The sequence below is a fragment of the Mchenga conophoros genome, linkage group LG6 (genome assembly GCF_057382185.1).
Source record: "Mchenga conophoros isolate Kocher_MC1m ecotype Shallow Benthic linkage group LG6, M_conophoros_male_GT1.1, whole genome shotgun sequence".
Lineage (NCBI taxonomy): Eukaryota > Metazoa > Chordata > Actinopteri > Cichliformes > Cichlidae > Mchenga > Mchenga conophoros.
Window position 1 is genome coordinate 21,499,996 of NC_140531.1, and position 23,155 is coordinate 21,523,150.

A 23,155-nucleotide genomic window follows, 5' to 3' on the forward strand; every position below is an offset into this window, starting at 1 on the left:
TTCTTCTTCACACACCCTCTTCAGCAATATTTTCACTGATTGCACAGCACTGCTTGCTCCGCTGATTTGACAAAAAAAAGTAATTAAGATTGTCATTAGCATACACCCTTTTAACAAAGCTAGTATGGTCTCTTACTTTCTCTTTGATGTGATGTGTGCATGAATGTGCATTATAAATGTAATCTCCTGTTTTGTGGATGTCTGCCTAATTTGCAAACTTGGTTAATTTTGTAAACCAGCTGGCAACCAACTTTTAAAGTATGCACTGAATTATATGTATTTTTCATAATTGTTGTATTTGATGCTTTGATGATTTTTTTTTCAGAATAAATTATAATTTGAAAAGAGAACCTTGTTGTGGGATACTGCACTTTTTAATCTATCTATCTATTGATCTATCTATCGATCTATCTACATAGTTAGACAGATACTGCTATTACTAATAACAATTTATTATTATTATTTGGATCCTGTACCCAAATTGCCACTTGTCAGTAATTTTTATGTATGCCGTTTTAGCGTATGATGTTGCAAACAAAATGTTGTGTCAGTTTAAAATGATGGAAAGATATTACTTTATCAAATGTGAAAAAAATGTGTGGTCATAAGTATTATCTGTGTTTCCTTTATTTTGTTATTTGTTATTGAGTGTTTGATTAAAGAAGGTTGATTCAAGGTGATCTACAAAGGAAATTTCTTTTAAACAGAACAACTAAAAGTCAAGCTGGATAGAATTTATACATATTATAATTACTTGCTCTTCAATTTTCTCTCACATTTCAAATACATTTAGTGCTAAGTTAAGCATTTGAGCTCATCTGCAAATTAATTTTAATATTTGAATCAACATATATGTCATTAATGTGTAGTTTGTCATTTTTTTATGTCTTACATTAACTTATCAAGTGTTCATTTTTATGTCTGTTGCAGCTTCAGTTATTTTTCATGTCTGCTTTTTAAGATTCTTTTTTTGCACATCACACATTCTTGGTTTGACCATACTGCAATTACAACAGCGAGACACTGACACATCAGCCACATCAGCCACACCCGTAGGTGCCCGTAGTAGCAGGAAAACCACAAGGCCTCAACTCTCATGCATTTGTTTAATTATTTCAAGAGACATTACACCATCATAATTGAAGAAAAACATGCCGTTTAGGACACTTATTAGATTTTCTTTGGTTTCCACCTCCCTGCTTCATTCAGCAGACGATTAGGTTGAATTTATCTTTCTTCAGTCTGCCATGTGATTGGTTGATCCAGTTTGTGAGCAGTGCATAAGTTGAAGGACCCCTCCATACAGTTTCAATGAATTTACTCCTGAGTGCTCCACGGAGATAGTCCTTAAAGCACCCACTGATCCAGTGGAACTGATTAAAAACCATATCGATTTTGTTCTCTTTTTGGAAATGATTATCATAACGCTGCTGTTATGCTTTACCATAGAAGTCTCTGCAGTACCAGTAAGTAGACTAATAGAATATGGTTTAAAATACAATACTTGATATAATTATATAATTTTATGTTTATTCATTTAATACTGGTTGTCATTTAATTAACATTTGACATTCTATGAACTCTGTGACTCAGTGATAATTTTACCATCTTCTTTCTTTCTTTCTTTCTTTCTTTCTTTCTTTCTTTCTTTCTTTCTTTTTCAGGTCAATTCAAATGTCCGTCGTCCCCTGCTGTTACAAGGAAGGGAAACAGCAACTCAAGGTGCTCAGCACGTTGTAGCCGCAAACCAGAAACCCGAATCTCCTACGCCAGCCTCTATTTCTCCCAGTGTTCAGCCACAGGCAGGAGGTCTACAGCAGCCTGATCCACAGCCCATTCCTTCACTGCAACAGTACCCCTGGTATCCACAAGGGGGCATGCCCATGCAGCCACTCTTCTATGGACCCCACCAGCTGACACTGCCACAGCAGCCTCTAGTAGGAGGAGGCGGGGGAGCTAAGAAAACAGAATATTAACTCTTATTTTAAATTATTTTCTCCCTTTAAAAATGTGTATTGCTGCTTTTTTCAGATTTTCCCACCTTATGGATACTTACCGCTGTTCTCCTCACACTATGGGAATCAGCTGGTAAGCTAAGAGACACGCTTGCTGGAGACAGGAAACCCTTTCATAAGACACAGTATTATGAAAATAAAGACATTGGTATTTTGGCTTTTGGAGTAAGGAGTTAATATTGGAGTTGTAACTTGTGGTGTCGGTGCAGAAATTGTTGATATGTGTTGTTTTGTTTTATTTTATTTTCTCTCCATCAGTTCAGCCCATATGGTTACCCAATGATTCTGGAATCGGCTCTCCCACAAACTCCAGCAAATCAGCTTCCCAACAGTCCAGTGTTACCTGCAGAAAATGCTGCAGGAGTTGCAGTTGCTCCTTCAATAGATGCAACTCAGGGAATACAGCAGCCACAGCAGCAGCTGCAACAACAGGTGTCTCTGCATATACATAATGCAGAATAAGTCAAAAAAAAGAAAAAAGAGTTACAATTATCTAACCGAATTCTCATCCACAGAATCCCCAGATTGTATACATGATACAGCAACCAATGGTAAATATATAACACCCTCTGCAGACTTAGATGATTAATGCTATTTGCAATTTCACAATTTTCTTTCTGAGAACATTTCACTTGACATATGTTGTAATTCCTTACCAGAGCTCACCTCTTGGCAGTCTTAGCTCTGAGGAACTTCAGGTAACACAGCCAAGATTTTTTTCTTCTTCCAGCTTGTTCAAACAGTCTGTTTAGTGAACTCAGTGATCCCACTAACACTGCCCCTCCCTTGCCTCTTTACAGTATCTTATCTCTGTTTACTGTTTCAGATGGCTGCTACAATGGGCCAATTGGGGGTGTACATGCCTAATGTGCTTACAAACCAGCCTGCGGGAGCTGTCCAGCCCGAGAGCCAGGCCGCAGGACTCACACACCCAGAACAACAAGGCGTTCAGCCAGCTGTGGGGACCTCAGCTGCTGGAGCTCAACCGATAAAGGCACTGCCGTGCTCTGGATCACATCCAAATGCTAGCGGGTTCTCTGCAGGTTTAGCTGGGTCGGATGCTGCCACTGCCCAAAGAACTGCTGAACCCCAGCTTCAGCCCATGCGGGAAACCCTTGTCTGAGACTGTTGTCACCAGTGGAGATAACCCACAACATACAGAGAAAACAAAATGCATTATTGATGGGTACTAACAACTATTCAGTGGAGCTTCTCAAGGATATTACTAACCGTTGCTATTTAATTTCATTTATTATTATTTTACTTAAAAAAATAAATAAATAAAAATAAATGTCAAATAAAAAAGGAAAACAAATAAGGCTGGGCCTGAACTGTTTTGTCTTTCCATGTTACTGTCTTTCATAACCTTCAATTAAATACATTTTAAAACCATAATGTAAGAGAGTGTGCACAGTATTTATCTAATCATCATCCTGAAGCATATTTATCCCAGATTATAGATTGTCATCACACCTCTGACGTATCCACGCAGGCTCAGATACAATGTGCAGTGAATGTCCCTAAAACTGTTGTAAATTTAAAGTTCTACCCAATTCATTGAAAAAGACATTCAGTTTTACAAGTATACATGATCATTTGTAGGTTTTAACAGGCCTCGAAATACTGCTGTTGGTAAAGCATTTATCCTCTAAACATCATCAGGTATAAAGCATCATATTTTCTATTAGGAAAAACACACAGGAGTAAGTAAGGAAGCACTCTTTTGAATTCCAACTCCTACTCCCGAATAACCCTGTTGCCCTTTTTGAGTTTGAGCTGTTGCAAGGAGGCACCTGATAAGACACATTGCAGAGGAATGTGAAATATGTGCTTTTCAAGCCAAAAAAATTATTAAGAGATTTCCCAGACATGCAGCTGCCAGGTTTGTGATTATACAAAGAAAAACGATTGGCTTACCATCAATACCTGTCAAAAGTTTGCTCGCCCTTTGTTTCTCTCAGCAAATAAATAGGCGATCTCACTCTCCTCTAATCACACCTCTCTTCAACAATCCTCCAGTGCTCACGTGCAGCCAGGAAAGAAAGGTAATGTAGATCCTGCTAATATCACATGAAACTGCAAAAGACGTTTTAAATTTGAATGCTTTTTTAAAAGACGTGCACTAAAAACTACCAAATGTAATAACTCAAAATTCTCTTTCTGTCACAGCAAGTTTCAAAATGAAATTTATCGTGCTTGCTGCCTGCATCCTTGGGATGGCCATCTCTGCTCCTGTAAGAAAAATACTTACATTTCTGCCAAAATATCTATTTTCCCTTTCTTTTTCTTTCACATGTAACAATTAACATACAACATTCATCTTCAGTATTTTAGAGAAATATCACCTACAGAGCTTTAATACTCACCTTTGTTTTTTTTAGCAGATGGAGTTTTTCGGTCATTGTTATCCGTTTATGGTGTCTGTTTTTGTCTTTAGCATTAATCAGTAAAACAACATTCAATAACTGTCTGAACATGTTACACTGACCTGCATTACACTGAATTTTATTCTCTTCTTTACAGCTGCAGATATTTGAGGAGTTTGACATCCATTACGCTCCACCTCAGGTACAATAAGAAGCAGCTTGGATCAGCTGGTGGATATCATGACACCCACACACATTAACCACAGTAAAAGCCAGATTTTCAAACTCTGCACGGTGGTCTGTTATGATTTGTTCACCACTGATGTCTTCATAGCTGAACTGCTTTTCTCCAACACGGCTGACTTTTCTCATAAGATTGTGTCCCTGTTAAGTGTATATGATTAAAACTGTATTTCAGGCGGCCCAGGTTATCCCTGCTGGAGTCCCACTTGACAATCTGGAAGTTGTAAGAGTTCAATCATTGTTTTGCACCTTTTCAGAACTTTTCTGTGCATCTGGTGATTATTTCTTTACTATGTTGTTTTAATGCTTCCAGTTGCTCCCTGTTGATGCCCAAAGACACCCTCTTGGAGGACCTGTGAGTAGCACAGTTCATAAATATATATATATATAGATATTTACCTATTGAGAGTGTAGTTTGCAGACTTTGATCCAAAGAATGGAAATGGAATAGAAACCTAAATGCTATCTGATAAAAAGAGTTAATTCTATAGACTTTGACGTTTTTAGAGCCTACATGTAATCAAAGAAGAGCCACAAATCAGAAGTATTACAGATTCCAGTGCAATTATGAGTTTCTAAGTCTGTTTTCATTGAAAGGTCCACGGCTTTATCAAGCACGAGATTCCAAATCCGAATGGCATAGGTACCAAGGAGGTGGTAGGTGTCTGCAGAACATATTTTCTCTGGCAAAGGTTTTTCAGATATTTTATTGAATTCACAATTTATTTTATTTTCTGTAGTTCTACCCCTTTGGCTTCAACCTGCCTAATCCAGCTGCAGCTGACCCAGCTGCTCCAGTTGCCCCAGCTGCTCCAGCTGCTCCAGCTGCCCCAGCTGCCCCTGTTGCTCTTGCTGATCCTGCCATTCCTGTGGAACCTCTGAATCCTGTCGTCGTTGCACCTCCCCCAGTAAGAAAGACTATCGCATTTAAATGTATTTAACAAACAATAAGCCTCTGTCATGATTTGATGCTGGCAATATGCAGTTTAGTGCAGTAATAGCTTCAATAGACTTTGACAGGCAATAAAGTGGAGTTGGATTGAACTGAAATTTGTTATGAGGGCAGCCGGTTCATTCCAATAAAAAGGATCACGTCAGACAAACCTCCCAACTATTTCTGCTGAGTTGTGGAAAAAACCGTGACTCATAAATGCACATGTAGGAGACTATCATCAGTCCTGATTCGCTCACCCAAGTCCTCTGTCATTTTAGCGTGGCAAAGATGATGAAGATGAAGATGACTAAAACTACTTAGTCAGCAGGAAAAAAACACTCTTGGCACACTCAGGTATCAATTCACATATTCATATATAAAGGTTTTAGCAGTAGTAGTTCATATAAATAAATATGCAAGGATCACATGTTATTTTTCTAGGGGATTGAGTCTCTCAAACTTTCATTTGCTTTTGTCCCCACTGTAGGTGACCAGAGGTGTAAGACTATCTGCTTACTGTGGTGAAAAATCGCCAGCCAGCAATGCTATTTTCTGTGGTGCTATGCATTTTTTGAAATGGTGCTTTGTTTGGAAAAAGAAGAATAAAGTCAAAAAGCATGACATGCCTCTTATGAAAAAAAAATTGATGGTTTGCAGTTAAATATGACCAAAAGAAAATATCAAAATAAATGTAGCAGTATATTGTTTCCTCTCTACATGCAACATGAAATGTTTCATTTCTGTGCTTCATAATAAATGAAACAGCTCATTCATCTATTGTTTCTGGTTCTTTGCTTAAGATATATTTCAAATAATAAATATCTGATACTCAGTCCATGAATTATATGCAGCATTTTGCAGATTATTACTGACTTGCTTTTTTGACTATCCACAAATAGCTACAGCAGGCAATTATATTTATTATAAATAATAAAGGCTGTTCTCTGATTTCACTATTATGTGCTGCTTCAGTACAAATTTATTTTTAGAGTAAAACCAGCAAACAAACAAACAAAAAAGGATATAGTATTATATTTATCTATGCTGTATTAACATAAATTTTTAGTTTCAGATATTTGTGCCACCTTATGCAATTGTAGTGAGACTAATGGCAGAATGAGGAGTAAGCAAAGTGAAGGTGTGCTCTGCTCTAGACGGTATAATCAAACAGACGACTCTGCTATTACACAGAAAGTGGATATGACCACTGGTCATTTAGTAAAGCTGAAGACTAGACACCTAAACTCTACCTAGTCATTGGGCAACACCACTCCTATCTCCTGTGACTGGCTCTTTGGTGAGAAAGCAGTGTATAAATATCCAAGTAACTCTGCAGAAGTCACAGTCCAACCTGCTGGCATCATCTCCAACATCAGCATTCATCATTTTCTCCTTTTCTGGTGATTTTTAAAATTTCAGACGGTGAGTTGAGCAAAATTTTAACATTAGCTCCTACATGCCTTTCCAGAAGGAAGCAACCATCCAGTGTGACTGTGGTGGAAGTTTCACAACTTGGAATGATTTATTTTATGTCTGTAGGATAAACATGAAGCTGGCTCTCTTGTGCCTCTGTTTGGCTAGCACAGCCTGTGCTGCACCAGTGAGTGTTAAGTAAAAGCCAATCATTTATTTCATGGAGCTGAAACCTGTCCAATACTTAAAGTTTAACTTCTGTTTATGCCTTTAGTTTCAGTACTTGCCTCATTACACTGGATCCAGGCAACAGATGCCAACTTTACAGGTAATTATGCATACTGCATACTGTTTATCTTCTCTATATCTTCTGTGTATATTCTATATACAGGTTCAAAATACTGCAAACACCTACACAAAATATTGCTGTATACTGAAGTCTTCAAAATTTGCATGCATTCAGATGAACAATCCCTTTACGGCTGGTTTTCCACACACTGGACTACCTGGTGGTTACAGTGTGGAACTGGTATGTCAGACTCTTATTATTACTCAGGTTTATACACGTTTTCAGATCAGCACCATTATTTATTACATTTGGCTCTAACAGTGGCTATGAATCATGATTACAGTACAACATTTATGTTTTTTTTCTCCAAGATTTATCCCCACAGATTTCCAGGAGGTGCAGGTGTTTCAAACCCAGCACAGGTATGCATACATCAGTTTGAGAGAAGTTTTTCCACCTACAAAAAAATAAAATAAAATAGAAATCACCTAACTTCTTTTCGTTGATCCTGATTTTACTTTTGCCTTCTTTCTCTCTGCAGCCCTTTTCATCTTTTGGTCTCATCAAGTACTCCATTCCTCAGCTACCTGGCAGACAGAGTGTTGAAGTAGTAAGTCATTTCTCTTTCCTGTTGCAGATTATGGAAACGTTTGGCCCAGGAAACCTTTCTGCTCATAGAAGTGTTTTAACTGCTTTCTTGAACTTTTTTGTGTCTTGTGTTTTTACAATTCCAGTTCTATGCATATGACTTTGCTCAGCAAAGGGTAAGAATTTTGAACTCTTAGATATTAATTTAAAATTTGAAAATATGAATTTATGTTTGTATATTTCTATATATCATGGGACTAAATACAATATATAATTTTATTACAGATAATCCCAAACATCCCCCCAATGACAAAAGGCCCCATAGTGCCAGAAGTAAGATTTTAGTTATTCTATTTACCCCAACGTATTTTTGTTGTTTATGTTTAAAAACATGTTTGTTTATTTACCATTATATTTGTTTCCCCACAGGTTCTCCCATTTGACTATCCACCACAAAACATTCCCCAGCAAAATATGAACGTGAGAAAATACAGTAGCAAATAATATAATCTCGTTATGTTTTGAAGAAGCTAATTGTATTGACTGTGTATCTCCATGTTTTGGTAAAGTAGGTGTTTTTTTTTTCTTTTCTTTTTTTCCAGATTCCGCAATTTGACGCTAATGCTCTTCCATCCCAGGACCCCCCAAAATTGCACCTGCAGGATCAGCCCATACAGACAAGCCAGGTAACCAATCAACAGATTGGTCCTTATAAAGCATCTTTAAAAACAAGGGAACACTATTTGAAATGTGTATGATTTTAACAATGCTGATATGAAACTGCTCATTTGTCTTTACAGATGCCAGCAAAGGTGTAAACATGTGAACATTCAGAAATCAGCATTGGAAGAAATTGTCAGTGATGTTGTTTCCGAAAGTGCTAACATGAGTTAAAACCCCACCCACAAATGTTATAAATAACACTTCTTTATTAAGAAATCACAACATTATTAAACTAAAGAGTAATAGGATAATCTGCATAAAATAAGACATAGTCCTGAAGCACTCTTTTATTCCCCTTGTCATTTCCCCACATTAACAATAACCTGTTCTAGAACTGCAGATGCAATGTGATGCTGAATTTTCATCATACTTTAATTACTTCATTCTAACTTTTCCTTAAATGTCATTTTCTTTGAATAAATAAAGTCTACTTTTTGAAGCAAATTTTGATACTTTTACTCATTATTTAAACACTTGTAGATCTGCTTTGTTTTGTTTTTTATTAAAATATACATGTAGTAAAAATAATGTTATTTTTCCTTTAGGATTTAACTTGTGATTTAACATTACACTATTACAAAGCTAGGTGGATTATCAAGTATCAGTTTGACTTTAACTGTGGTGCCATTCAAAAGTACATTTCATACCTTGCTCTATAAAGACCTTGCCCTAGTTAGTGCCTCAGGTCTTCTGTCAGGTGAGAAAATAAATATCTCACTTGTCACATACAACAGCCTCCACACAGCAAAACTTGGTTCCTTTCCCAAAGACTTCTATAAACCTTGGAATTTTTTTTTTTTACTTACAGTCATACCTCTTCAGTACACTTAAATAAATACCAAAGGTTTGGGTATCAGCAGCAACTCTATTTCTATAACTGTGTTGCTAGAAACTTCTAACATACACAATAAACTTGAAATTGATTATTTGAACTGAACTCTTACATTGAAATTTGTGTTGAAAACTAATCTCAGAATGTATGAATAATGAAGAAAAATGCAACAAGTCATAAGAAAAGCATGATTATAAATGATTAAAGACATAAAAATATGTCTATTTTAGAGTTTAGATGTATTCCTGAATGGAATAAACCAAATTCATCTATAAATACTATTGCTTGATTTCAGTTTGCTGAGTTTGGTATGTTTGGTATGTTTAAGACTTAATATTACTTGGCATCACATGAGCTATTTTACCAGAAAATACTCTAGCATTATCAGCCTAAAAATAATATTTTCTAATGAATTAAGTTATGTTTATAAAAAAATATAAATATGCAATCTTATATATGTATAATTTATATAAAAATAAATAAAAAAAATTAAAATTTGTTCAAAATTAACCGACAAAAATGTAGAACCTTACCTGATTTCAGCATCGGTGGTATAATTTTTAGATCTTCAGTCACATTACATTTTCTTGTACTTGTGGACATAAGTGTAGGCAAAAATGTGTAGAACCGCATGAATGCTGAGAAAACAGCATGTGCCTCCCAGTCTTGCTTCTCACCTCTGGCAATGGCTTTGAGCTTGGAAACTGTGGTCACTTTGACTGAAAACTTGAATCTTCACACGGGTCCCTTTGAAACAGAAAATAATGTTTGCTCTTTGCTTACCTTTAAGTTCCATAATTAAACTGCAGAGCACGGCGTTCAAAGAGCAATTTAAGTATAACACCTACACCAGAGTAATTCTGCACATGCCTGTGAAGATTATCGAATAGGAGATCAGCCATGGTTAAAAGTCAGAATTTTGATCTTTTATAACACAATTTAGTATTTAGTATTTATTTATTTATTGTCATTGTCAAGAACAATGAAATTGCGTTTGGGGCTTCCATACAACCCAAAAAAAAAGAAGAAAATAATAAATACCCCTTAAAACCCAAGTGTACATATTTAACCCAGTGTGACTCCAATGCAATAAGACAATCCTTAGCAATAATGTTCGTAGAAATTCAGACAAAGACCTGAGAAACATGACAAAATACAACAATGCAACCCATTCAATATTATTGTACTGTGAGATATGATATCAGATATGATAGTTATCTATTTAAGAAAGAGGGGGGGGGGGGCAGGAGGGGGAAGAGAATAAAGATATGATGCACCAATGCAGACCAGTTCATTGCTATTAAGAAGTTGGATATGGTTATTGTCCGTGAGAGGGGGGCAGAGAGTTCAGGAGCCTCACAGCCTGTGGATACAGGCTGTTGGCCAGTCTGGATGTTCTGGCCTGTATAGACCTGTACCTTCTCCCTGAGGGCAGCAGATGGAAAAGGTGGCGCGCAGGGTGATGTTGGTCCCGCAGGATACTGTGCACCCTCCTCAGACAGCGAGTGGGGAAGATATTACTGATCTCTGGCAGACTTGTCTGATCTCTGGCAGACTTGGAATTCCCAGAGGTTTTGATCACAGCTTGTATAAAAATCCTTGTTTAGTTCTGCAACATAGCACATACATTATAAACACCATCTAAGTGATGTAAGACACTACTATAGTTTATCACACAGAAGACATGGATTTTCACTGTTGGTGGCAAAATCTCCCCACTGTGAAACGTAATTGTCATAAGAAAATAAAAAACATTACAGGAGAGAGAACGATCTCCCTGATCTTGGCTCACCTGGGGACAAAAGCTTGTCCCAACATGACTGAACACTTACCTCTTCAGAGGCACATCAGAAATGCAGACATTGGCCTCTCACGCTATTACCGTCTCTTCTTCAAAAGATTCTTTCCTGGAACTGTAATTCAAGCCAAAAAGTCCTCTTTTTAGTGTTTTACAGTTATATATGATGTGGATTCACATTACTGATAGTTTAATGTTCATGTTGGGTTTTACCACTGCAGATGTTTGAGGTTTAGCTCATTTTAAAATTCTTTATATACTGGTGCATAGTTTAATCTACAACAATACACCATATTCTATAGGATCATCGTGTTTGTTGTTGTTGTTGTCCTGCAACTGGACCTCTGAAAATACAGGTTTTTTTTAATGCTGTTCTTTATGCTGGCTTTGCAATTAGAATCTGAATGCATGATGGTACCAAGCACATTTTGCTTTAACAAGAACAGCTACATAGAATCTCTAGTATTGTATTGCATTGTATGTATTGCCAGCTTTGGTACCTGTAATACACAAAAAACAAAACAAAAACATACAGCACCTGAAACACTCAAAAAATATACAGATACATGAATCACCAATCTTCCTATAGTGTGAGTGTGTGTGTGTGTGTGTATGTGTGTGCGCGCGTGTGTGTGTGCGTGTGTGTGTGTGTGTGAGAGAGAGAGAGAGAGAGAGAGAGTGTATGAGTGAGGGAATGTGAGAATGCCTGTGTCTTTGTTGTTTGATAATGAGACTGGGAAGCTGCAGTGATGCCCCCCCAGATGGCCCCCCAAGTACTGAAACTAAAGGCATAAACAGATGACCAACTAATTAGGGAATACACATTTTTCCCTGGACACTAGTAGTTGCCAGGGGGTCACCAACTGGTCTCTAGGCCAATGTGACCGGAATCTAATGGCCCCATTATGATCGCCATGTTTCTTGTGTCACAGGTGTTGCATACCCATTTTAACATCACAAAATGTATTGCACGACACAATCTTTGTGGCCGGACGTGCACTTTTGATTTTTGTAACCTGGCACATTGTGCTGGAGCTGCCACAGATAGGTTAAAAACTCAAGTGTACAATCGTGTACAGAAACTCAGAAGACACACAGATATACAGACGTAAATGTTGGAACACTTTGAAAACTTGTTTTGTCGATTTTGTGGAAAAAACTTTGCAACAGGCACAGTCTTGGCTTCCTTTTTAAGTTCTCCTCCTTTATCAGCACTTATGTTTAAGATATTGTCTGAGTGGTGACAACTATCGTTCAGGAGAATACTGCAGCAGCTTCAAGGGCTTAACTATAAATTCAAGTGACTGTGAGATGAGGTTGCAGTGGCAAAGCAAAGCAACCATTGCTGCTTGTATACCTTAAGACTTGAAACTAGGGTTGAATCACTTGTCAGGAAAATGCTCACTGAAGGGAGCTGAAGGGTTGCATTTCTATAGACTTTTATGAAGCTGGAAGAGGATCTGCTTCATGCTAGTCCTTGAAAAATGTTTAGAACACTTTACTCCAGTGAATTGAACGAGGTTCTTTATGACGGTTTACCTTAAGTGAGCCACACCCAGTTATGAGGTTCACTGCTATGTAGAGGCTTTGTAGAGCTTTGATGCAAGTCACGCTTTTAGATTTTTACTAAAAGTAAGTAAAAACCTAAAAAAAAAAAAAAAGCTTTATTTTGTTCTGTTGCTTTTGATGTTGTTCTAAGAAACAAAAAAGCATTAAAGCATTTGTTTGTCAAAGCAACAATGTAGCCTTCTGAAACAAAGCATAGTTTGAGAGTTAAAAGTTCTATATTCCTGTTGAAACAGATGATCACATTGTAACCACATTTTTATAACTGCAGTTTTTCTTCAAAGGAGAAAACAGGAATAATCTAACTACATGGCACAATATCAACTGTTAACTTTTAAATGACTAATGGAGAGATTGTTATCTTTTGACAAAGTTGATTAACTCAGCGGATTTGAGGTCAGAATAGTATAGAGTTCAGCAAATTACAGACCAACTCCTTCATTATCTGATCTGGAACCTGAAAAAATAAACATAAGTGAGCTATAATGTTCAAAATCACTGTGATGAACAGCCACGCCAGTTAAAGAAACACATTTAGTTAAAACTCAGACACTATAGAAGTGGTGCTTCCCACTGGCACTTAGACCCACTGTAAGTTTCAGTAGATGAAAATAATCTTTGGAATACTTGTGTGAAATGTGGTGTTCAATTGAGAAACAATATGTAGTTGTTTAACTTAAGTCACACAATTGTTGTAATACATACAGTGTAAAATACCCCATTGCAGAGGGTATTTTACATGGGGTCAGAATTCTTTCTTAGACTAAAACAGATTATGAGAAAAATGTATGTAAAGGCTAACCAGCCTTTACATACATTTCTACACATTATCTCCTGTATGCATAATGAAACATAATGTCTGTAGTCAGTCAAAAAAACTTTTTTTTAAAATACCCCACCCTTTAAAATGCTAAGCTAAAAGAAAGAGCTGAAAAAGTGCAATACTTGAATAGATGTTCTTATAACCTCTGTTCAAGCGAGGAGGATCAACACTGTATTTCATGTTTCTGTAGCTATCGCCAGTACTTACATTATTTTTAGTAATAAGATATTGCAGATATTTAAGTTAATTTAAGTTTCCTTTTCACTGTTTTCAAGTCAAACTAAGTAGGGACTCTCTGTCATATCATTACATGCTTATGTCTGCTTCATGGTGTCTCTCTCTGTTTTTTTTTTTTGTTTTTTTTCAAAGTTTGGTTTTAGGGCAGTAAAGGTGGGCATATGTGCTAAGCATATTTGTATAGCATGTAATTAACAACAACAGGGGCCTCAACCCTAGATACCTCTTTTTTTTTTACCTTTGACATGTAAGGATAATTCTTCAAACACATAGGTGTGCCTGTTCTACTGGATGGGATTGGCTGCTACGTGATATAGCAGTATATAAATTGCATCCATGAGGGACAAGAAGTAGACTTCTTTCTACTGAGGTACTTTTTCACAGTTTCTCTCCAGGACAACAAGGTAAGGTGACTTTACAAACAGAAACTATTTCTCATTTTTTGGGGCAACCTTGTTGTTTTCACAAATATTTTTAATCTAATTTTTTTTAAACTATTTCTCTCTTGATTTTCTTAAAGTGCCCCCCCTATTCACCAAAGAAAATTAAGAAAAATTGAGATAAAAGTCTGGGTTGTATGTTATATTATACAGATTTTTCTACTGAACCTGTCAAAATGAAGCAGCTTGTTCTCTTCATGTGCCTCTTGGTCTCTACTCTCGCTGCCCCTGTAAGTCTAATATTGTGTATTATTAAATCTGCCATCTGATACCATTTTAAAACACAGTTATCCACATCTAACTGTTGTTTGCTCACTTCTATTTCTGAAATTGCAGTTTCCAGCAAGCGAAAGCAGTGAGGTAAGATGGCCTTTTCAACTTTTCTGTTTTGAGTGTTGGATCCGTCTGCTATGACATGTAATGCTATGTTTTTGTCATGCCATCAGTTGGGCACTATGATCGTTGTCTGACAGACAGGGTATAATTGGCTTAATTGCACCGCATGTCTGAAGATGCCTGGTATTTATTTGCAGATTGCAGCACATGCTAATGAGGCCCTGAGGTGGATGGAGATGTACAGGCTGTACCAGCAGCAGGTAATGGGGGTTCATTGATGTTTGAAGTAAAAAAGAACTTCAGATAGACCTTCCATGAATGCTCATTTATGATTATAAATCTGTTTTAATTCCTATTATTGTTGTTTCTTTCCAGGGAATAGTCCAAAATCCCTTCATTCCCTCTGCTAATTCTCCCGTAAGTTTACTCTTGTTAGCCTCTTACAGGAGCTTAGTGGTGGATTTTTGTGAAAACTAAAAATAAGCATATTTGGCATGATTGCTGAAGTTTGTGTGTTACTTATTTGCAATCTGACATAAAATTATGTTCTTTTAGGCTGTCTCAGCTGGGGCCACTGTGAGCATACACACAGCACTGTGACATTGCATATACACATTTATTTCCTGTTATATATATTATTATTACAAATAATAATATAGGCTATATACATTTAATATAGGTGGATGCAGCACCAGCCCAACCTGCTGATGTCCCTCCTCCAGCTCCCGTCCCTGTTGGAGATGCTTCAGAGGAGGAGACAGAGGTGCTCAGGCATCATAGTTTCATGCTGAACTGTATATTGATTGTTATTGAGAAATTCATGTGTACATTTTCTTGCCTGTTTAGAGAAATATTTACTAATATTTTCTCGTATCTTGTTTATTCACAACAACTTCTCTGTCCACAATGGATTGGTTTAAGAATAGCCTAAGTGTAGAGCTAAAAACAAACTGGGAAAAACTTGTAATGCATGTAGAACAAACACATTCCATTGTAGAATAAATTGAGGCTTTTCTCAATTTTCCTCAGAGACCTGAATAAATAAATTTAGGCTAAATTGACAACGGCGGTAGACGCTATGTGCAAACACTGTTAAAACAGAGCTAGAACAAGAAAAGGACACATTCAGGACAGACGACACTCTGACGGGTGTAACAAGGCAAAGAAACATAGACTGTTACACATTTTGCTGGAGCATTAGTTCAAACAATAACTTTAAATATGACAGCGTCACAAGCATAAACCCTGAACATGAAGCAGCTAACTTCAAAAATTCATCATTTTTTGTCAACATATATATGACATGATTTTTTCCCATTTTTTTGGCACAGGATGGTAACCCTGCCACCAAAGCTGCAGGACGTGCCCTGCTGAACTCTGATGAGGTAGAGGAGGCCGAGGAGGTGGAAGCAGCTAAGGCCGACCCAGCCATGGTTGAAGCAGAGCCTTCAGCAAACCCTGCAGCGGTAGAGCCAGCTGTAGTTGACGTCCCCATAGATGTTGCTCCAGTTGATGATGCTGCTGCTGTGGATGTACCTCCTGTTGATGTAGTTCCTGTTGACAGTGCCCCAGCAGCCCCTGAGGTGGCCGTTGATCCAGCTGCCCCTGCCACCGCCGATATACTTGCTGCTGCTGATGTCCCAGCTGAGGTTGACGCCCGTGCCACTGATGTCGGTGAGGCTAACATGACAGGAGGGCCAGCAGATCCCACTGCACTGTAATCTGCCTCTCATCACCAGCAACAATACTCCTCTGTTAGCAAATAGAACAAAAGCTGAAAACAGATACAGGTGATGTAGTTAAAAGAGACAAAAAAAAATATTTGGGAAAAAATTGAACACTTTGTAAAGAGAATAACCAAAATGTGTTTTCAGACCTAATCTAAAAAGGGTTTTTTTGTTTGTGGTTTCTCTCTTTTTCTGTAGTTCTGTAATTGAAAGTTTATTCTTAGTCATCAACACATTGTATAAATGGTTGAGGATTATCTTATGTTTTATTGTTTTGCTGTACTGTCCACAGTATTAAACCATTAAAGTGCCAAAAAATAACATATCAGTATTTTGTGTACACGATCTTTATCTTGTTGTGTGCCACTGTTACCTCAACAGTGTTTCCTTCTAGTCAATGTTCTCCTGAGTTTCATCAGTGACATAAACACATCAAAATCACACACTGTCATCTCCATTTATACTTATTTCAAATTAAATCAAATTAAAGGACATTAAACTCCTGCAAAGATGCTTCAGCTCAAATGCAAACTGTGAAATTTGCTGTCATAAAACTGCAAACACCACATCAGCCAACAGGGAGAGCCACTGAACCACAGGATTTCTACATATACTCCTGTACACGTTTTTCACCGATAGAGGTTCTGCTTTGATTTCACACGAGACATTATTGTTCTTTTATGCCTGATCTGGAATCTGTTTTACTGGACATGATCTAATAGGATTAAAGGAGGATATGGAGGAGAGTGCTGACTGAGCAGGAGTAGTGTGTGTGTGTGTGTTAGAGTGCGTGTAAGCGTGTGTGTGTGCAAGCAGACTAAATCCTCTGTTCCGCAAATGATCAGGAAAATTATAGCTTGTTGCTGAATTTTAAAAACAATGTCAACACATAATGGTTTTCAGTGTTGTGGATCCTGAGTAGGAGGTTAACTGAGGCTTGTCGAAACTTCACTTAAATGTATCTCATCTCCCGCTGGAGTGGACAAGCAGGGAGGATGATTGAGTTTGCCACCACTCTCCTCAGACAAGTCTAATCCCCAAATCCTCATCAGGGTCACTGAGACTCTATGACACAGTTAGATGGACTCAGTACCTACAGGTGTTAGTTGCCTAGTTACATGTTGTTATACATTATTAAATAGCATTCAGTGATTGATGATACAATAAATCTGTGGATACCGTGAGTGTCTAAGTTCCAGGAAAGTACACAACTAAAGGGAAATGGACTTTAAATTACATTAAGGATCGGAAAAGGTAAGTTTAGTCACACGATACTGTAAGTTCTTTTTGTAGCATCATCTATGTGTATGGCTAAATAATTCATTTAGACCTGTAAAACAATGTGCTTACCAGCTGAGACTGACACTACAAATGCAATAGTAACATTGGATATAAGTGACACATGATGCAGATGAAGACAGTAAAATCTTTTTTTTTAATGGATTTATTTATATATATATATATATATATATATATATATATATATATATATATATATATATATATATATATATATATATGTGTGTGTGTGTGTGTGTGTGTGTGTGTGTGTGTGTGTGTGTATTTATTTATGTATTTAGACCTCGAGGCAACTGTTGTTGTTGTTGTGATTTGGTGCTATATAAATAAAACTGAATTAAACTTTATATATTTATAAATATATATTTTTTTACATATGTAAGAATTGTATTTATTTAGTTATTTATTTATTCAGGCATTAATCATTTATATGTTTATTTGTTGTCTCAGTAAACAAGTTTTGACAGCACAACACATTTCTGCTTCCATGGGTTGCTCTTGTTTGTAAAAAGAAAACATCAAATCAAATCAAAAAGTTCCTATGGTAAATCAAAAAGCAGATATATTTTTCAGTTTTTTTTCTTTTAAAGCTAGGTGATCAAACAACTGCCAAAATACGTCCTGTTTCAGTTTAAAATATGTGTAAACCAATTTAGAACCCAACACTACTTAAATGAAGTTGTCATCCTGAAAAATATTTTATTGCTGCAGAGTATACTACAGTTCTGCTGCAATGGCCACTACCACCCAGGCCTTGCTCACCTCGCCACCTTATGTTCCACCTCACTTTACCAGTGACAGTGACGATGACATGTGAGCAAAACTTAAATATAAATACACAAAGAATAATAATGACAAAAAAGCAAAGATTTGTCAGTTAATAAAATGTGCTGTGTTTGTTTCAGAAGTTCACCTCAATCAACGCCTCTTCATATAGGCAACACGAACAATAACAACAACAATGAAGAGTAAGTACAATTTGGAGTCATGAAAAAAGTAAAGGCTTAGATTCCTGTAATCACGTTAAACATGTTGCATTAATCGTTTTTTTCAGAGAGAAAAAGAAAAAAAGGAAAAAGGAGAAGAAGGAAAAGAAGGAAAAGAAAGAGTATTGATTTTTATCTCCTCACCTTTTAGGAAATGTTACTATGTTATTAAGGATAACCGGTGCTCAGTATTCTCTAATTTATTATTGCACATTACAGAAAAAAGGAGAAGGAGAAGAAGGAGGAGGAAGAAAAAGAAAAAGAAAAAGAAAAAGAAAAGGAGAAAGAAAAAGAAAAGGAGAAAGAAAAAGAAAAAGAAAAAGAAAAAGAGAAAGACAAGAGCAAGGACAAAGATAAGTAAGTACATAATTTACAGAAACTTCAAAATAAATTTATGTGTTGTATGATTTTGAGTATTTATTTTACACTTTCATTCTTTCCTCCACAGGCCAGCAGAAATATTTGTCATTAATCCTGCTGGAAATTTGTATTACAACTGGCTGTTTATCATTACGCTACCAGTGATGTATAATTGGACCATGATCATAGCCAGGTGACCTTGATAAATCAGTCATTCTTCCATCACTAAAGGTCAAATATTTACATGATTTCATTTGGTTGTTTGTTTTTAATATCCTACTTCATTAAAACTACTTTTAGCTACAGTTTGGTTTCATGCACAGAAATAGTTTTGTTTTTTTTTTAAAGTGAGAAGTTGTGTTTTTTAACATTGTATTGTCTTTTTTTCTGTTAGTACAGATTACTGGGTTAATGGGGTGCGACAGTAGCACAACAGGACATAGTCCTGAGATATTCAACATTGTTAATTTACAAACCACCCTCACTGCTGGTGGTTGTCTTCTCTTGCAAACAGGGCTTGCTTTGAGGAGTTGCAGCATGACTACATAATTTACTGGGTTATTCTGGACTACACCTCAGACCTTATCTACCTGGCTGATATGTTCTTCAGGGCCAGAACAGGTGAAAGACTAACCTTACCATTCTGCAGAAATATTTTCAAAATGTGATATAGTTTTCCTCAAAGCACTAATTAGACTTACACAGATGAAATGAGTGGCCAGTGATGTCATCGTTTCTCCTGGTCATGTTATATGTAAGTGATGGTGTGGTTCTGTCTCTCTACTGCAGCACAGCAATCAACTATCATCCAGCAAGACTCAAAATGGAAATTTGTACTGCTGAATTCATGTTAGAAAACATCCCTTTCTAACATGAATTCCCTTTCTGGATATAATTTTTGTACTCTGATCAACAGAAAAAAAAAGACTTGTTGAAACTGCTTTACTATAAGATATCTAGAGCATTATTTACACCACCAACTACAAATCTTAAAGCTGCTAATAATTACAGTTTGAACGGTGATCCTGTGTGCAATTAAAAGGTGATTGTTGCAGTAGAAGGGAACATTCAATTCCATATAGTATTTAAAAACACAATGTCCCTGTAAATGGTAAACACTGTCTTTCAACTGCAGGTTACCTTGAACAAGGCCTACTAGTGAAAGATAAGAAGCTGCTTTTGGATCGATACATCAGCAGCTTTCAGTTTCGTCTCGATGTTCTCTCCATGCTGCCCACTGACATCTTCTACTTCGTCCTTGGCATCGACTACCCAGAGATCCGCATAAACAAGCTTCTGAGGATTGGGCGCATGATGGAGTTCTTTACCAAAACAGAGACTAAAACCAACTACCCCAACATCTTCCGTATTGCAAACCTTATCATGTACATCCTTATTATCATCCACTGGAATGCCTGCTGGTATTTCTCTTTTTCCAAATCTATTGGATTTGGTGCTGATGACTGGGTTTACCCTGCTCTGGATGATCCTGAGGAGCCTGAGTTTGGACAGCCCATGAGGAAGTATGCTTTCAGCCTGTACTGGTCCACACTGACTCTGACAACTATTGGAGAAACCCCACCACCAGCTTTGGACTCAGAATTTCTCTTCCATGTTGTGGACTTTTTAGTTGGAGTCCTAATCTTTGCCACCATTGTGGGAAACATTGCCACCATGATCTCCAACATGAATGCAGCCCAAGCCCAGTTCCAGTCCCGCATTGACAACATTAAGCAGTACATGCAGGTAAATAAACATTGATCAAAAAAGTCTAGATCAAAAGACGTAGTAAAATAATCTAGTCTTTAAATATTATTTTAATCCTCTTGTTTTCTTTTCATTTGCAGGTTCGAAAGGTTAGTAAGGACCTAGAGTTGCGAGTCATCAAGTGGTTTGACTATCTGTGGAATAATGGCAAGGCACAGGATGAAAGAGAAGTGCTGAGATATCTCCCAGACAAGCTAAAAGCAGAAATAGCCATCCAAGTCCACATGGAGACGCTAAAGAAAGTTCGGATTTTTGCAGACTGTGAGGCAGGCCTGCTGATTGAGCTGGTGCTCAAACTCCGGCCACAGGTGTTCAGCCCTGGAGATTACATCTGTAAGAAAGGCGACATTGGTCGTGAGATGTATATTATCAAAGATGGAAAACTGGCAGTCGTTGCCGATGATGGTGTGACACAATTTGTTGTACTTGGAAGCGGCAGCTATTTTGGTGAGATTAGTATTCTTAATATTAAAGGTAGCAAAGCGGGTAACAGGCGGACCGCCAACATTCGCAGCATTGGATACTCAGAGCTCTTCTGCCTTTCCAAGGATGACCTGATGGAATCATTGTCAGAGTATCCAGATGCCAAAGGCATGCTTGAGGATAAGGGTCGGCAGATCCTGATGAAAGATGGTCTTATAGACTTGGATCCAGCTAATATCAAACCTGAGCAAAAAGAGCTGGAGGAGAAGGTAAACAAATTGTATGGTACCATGGAGCTGATGCAAGTCAAGCTGAAGAAGATCTTACGAAATAACGAAAATGCAGACAAAACTCTAAAACATCGTATTATAGATCTTGAGCGCTTAACTGGAGAGGAGGTAGAAGAAGATGAGGAAGAAGGAGAAGATAAAAAGGAAGAGAAAGAGGGGGGTGGGGAGAAAAGGGAAGAGGAAAAGGTAGAAGAAGAGAAAAAGGAAGAAGGGGAAAAAGTAGAAGAAGGGGAAAAGGAAGAAGAGGAAAAGATTGAGATGACAAAAGAAGATGAAGAAAAGCAGGAAGAGGAAAAAACAGATGAAGGAGGAGATGAAGAAAGAAAAGATGAAGACACCAAAGAAGAGAAGGAAGAAGAGAAAAAATAAACAATAATTTATGTAATGCACCAAGCTCTTTTTTTTAATGTAGCTACAATAGAATGCTTATCATAATGAAGTGGACTTTGTACTTTAATGATTCAGTAATAATATAAAAGACAACATATGAAACACTATAGATGGACTGAAATACCTACTCTAAGTTGTCCTTAAAAGGTGTTGCTATTCTATATGTGTAATAAAATTAACATATTATACAAAATCTTTTCCCATTTTTATATTCTCATTCAATTAAACATTGGGCAGACAAACACACTATGAGCAGCAATACTCGGGTAGGCTGTAGCACTAAAAGACACTTGTTTGGTGCTAAGGGGCTCAAAGTGTCAAATTTTGACCCTACCATCTAAATGTTGGATAAGAAATTGAGACATATTAGATCAGGAATCATTTTTACAATCTTCTATTGTCAAAATTTGTTGAGCTGTGTAAATTGTAACATCAGTTTCCTGTTCTTAGCAGACATGAGTTGCGCCTTTTTGCGGTCTTCTGCTGTTTTAGCCAGATGAGCTAAAACAGCAGATGCTCCTCTGCATACCTTCACTGTAATGAGTGGTTATTTTAGTCACTGTTATCTTCCTATCAACCTGAAGCAGCAGGGGCAACATATTTTTACCCAGAGAACTGCGGCTCATAAGTGTTTTCTTTTTTTCTTCCCCATCCTAAAGCTCTTTTTGAGCTTCATCTTTGGTCATCTTGACCTTATCAACATGCCTAAATGTTTTGTGTTTTTGGCACATTGATGGGTGATGAGATATTTGCTTTAACAAGTTGTTCAGCAGCTCTTCCCAAGAGAACAACTGATGATTATCTGTTTGCCTGGGGATGGTAACTGATAAGAATTTAACGATTCCGATTGCATCACTGATTCAATTCCTTATTGATTCTCATTGGGTTCTCATTGACTCTGCCTTGAGAGTCACCATCATCACAAGCCAATATGTCAAAGGTATTACATTGATCCAAATTATTTGTGTGCTGTGTGGTCAAATGTTTGTGAATGTTGGAAGTATTTCCCCTCTTTGCTGTGATTGATGTTGGGGTCATTACTCAAAAAAACATATTACACATTTTTCTGTAATAAAGTACACTTAATTACATACTTAATTACTTCCAGGCAAAAATAATTTGTTACATTTAGTAAATGATTGTCTTGACATGAAACACATTGTCTTATATTTACCATTTAACAATATAAAACCCATAGGCTACATTCTCATACACCAACACAAATCCCTATCCTGTGGACACACATATGATCTTTCCTTTAGTATTTAGGGATAATAATAAAAAGACAACAGCACAAACGAAAGATCAAT

The 23,155-nt window shown here is 37.0% G+C and overlaps 5 protein-coding genes across 6 annotated transcripts; all 5 read left to right on the forward strand.

The window, feature by feature from the left end:
* The first annotated feature begins 916 nt into the window (after window positions 1-916).
* LOC146572567 (uncharacterized) lies at window positions 917-3,379 on the forward strand. Its single transcript, XM_085278649.1, has 7 exons — window positions 917-1,466; window positions 1,665-1,937; window positions 2,032-2,088; window positions 2,274-2,447; window positions 2,531-2,566; window positions 2,675-2,713; window positions 2,842-3,379. Exons 1-7 carry the CDS (start codon window positions 1,413-1,415, stop codon window positions 3,136-3,138), a joined length of 930 nt encoding a protein of 309 aa, XP_085134775.1. The 5' UTR covers window positions 917-1,412; the 3' UTR covers window positions 3,139-3,379.
* A 573-nt stretch (window positions 3,380-3,952) lies between these two features.
* On the forward strand, window positions 3,953-6,331 carry scpp7 (secretory calcium-binding phosphoprotein 7). Its single transcript, XM_085278650.1, has 9 exons — window positions 3,953-4,060; window positions 4,185-4,249; window positions 4,539-4,583; window positions 4,800-4,847; window positions 4,938-4,979; window positions 5,222-5,281; window positions 5,365-5,532; window positions 5,837-5,912; window positions 6,046-6,331. The coding sequence occupies exons 2-8, from the start codon at window positions 4,196-4,198 to the stop codon at window positions 5,867-5,869; spliced, it is 450 nt and encodes a 149-aa protein (XP_085134776.1). The 5' UTR covers window positions 3,953-4,060; window positions 4,185-4,195; the 3' UTR covers window positions 5,870-5,912; window positions 6,046-6,331.
* A 556-nt stretch (window positions 6,332-6,887) lies between these two features.
* scpp5 (secretory calcium-binding phosphoprotein 5) lies at window positions 6,888-9,007 on the forward strand. The gene is made up of 11 exons (XM_085278651.1): window positions 6,888-6,980; window positions 7,098-7,158; window positions 7,246-7,299; window positions 7,435-7,500; window positions 7,632-7,682; window positions 7,802-7,870; window positions 7,995-8,024; window positions 8,134-8,181; window positions 8,278-8,328; window positions 8,451-8,534; window positions 8,649-9,007. The coding sequence occupies exons 2-11, from the start codon at window positions 7,105-7,107 to the stop codon at window positions 8,664-8,666; spliced, it is 525 nt and encodes a 174-aa protein (XP_085134777.1). The 5' UTR covers window positions 6,888-6,980; window positions 7,098-7,104; the 3' UTR covers window positions 8,667-9,007.
* Window positions 9,008-13,754: 4,747 nt separating this feature from the next.
* enam (enamelin) lies at window positions 13,755-16,761 on the forward strand. Its single transcript, XM_085278652.1, has 8 exons — window positions 13,755-14,231; window positions 14,421-14,497; window positions 14,604-14,627; window positions 14,801-14,863; window positions 14,979-15,020; window positions 15,159-15,179; window positions 15,283-15,366; window positions 15,935-16,761. The coding sequence occupies exons 2-8, from the start codon at window positions 14,444-14,446 to the stop codon at window positions 16,322-16,324; spliced, it is 678 nt and encodes a 225-aa protein (XP_085134778.1). The 5' UTR covers window positions 13,755-14,231; window positions 14,421-14,443; the 3' UTR covers window positions 16,325-16,761.
* Window positions 16,762-17,198: 437 nt separating this feature from the next.
* cnga1a (cyclic nucleotide gated channel subunit alpha 1a) lies at window positions 17,199-22,038 on the forward strand. 2 transcript variants are annotated; one of them, XM_085276794.1, is made up of 9 exons: window positions 17,199-17,584; window positions 18,341-18,442; window positions 18,538-18,597; window positions 18,684-18,737; window positions 18,835-18,972; window positions 19,064-19,168; window positions 19,490-19,596; window positions 20,111-20,721; window positions 20,823-22,038. In XM_085276794.1, exons 2-9 carry the CDS (start codon window positions 18,363-18,365, stop codon window positions 21,822-21,824), a joined length of 2,157 nt encoding a protein of 718 aa, XP_085132920.1. In that variant the 5' UTR covers window positions 17,199-17,584; window positions 18,341-18,362; the 3' UTR covers window positions 21,825-22,038. The 2 variants fall into 2 exon arrangements, with proteins under 2 accessions (XP_085132920.1, XP_085132918.1); XM_085276792.1 differs by having other exon boundaries at window positions 17,345-17,584; window positions 18,535-18,597.
* Window positions 22,039-23,155: the final 1,117 nt, after the last annotated feature.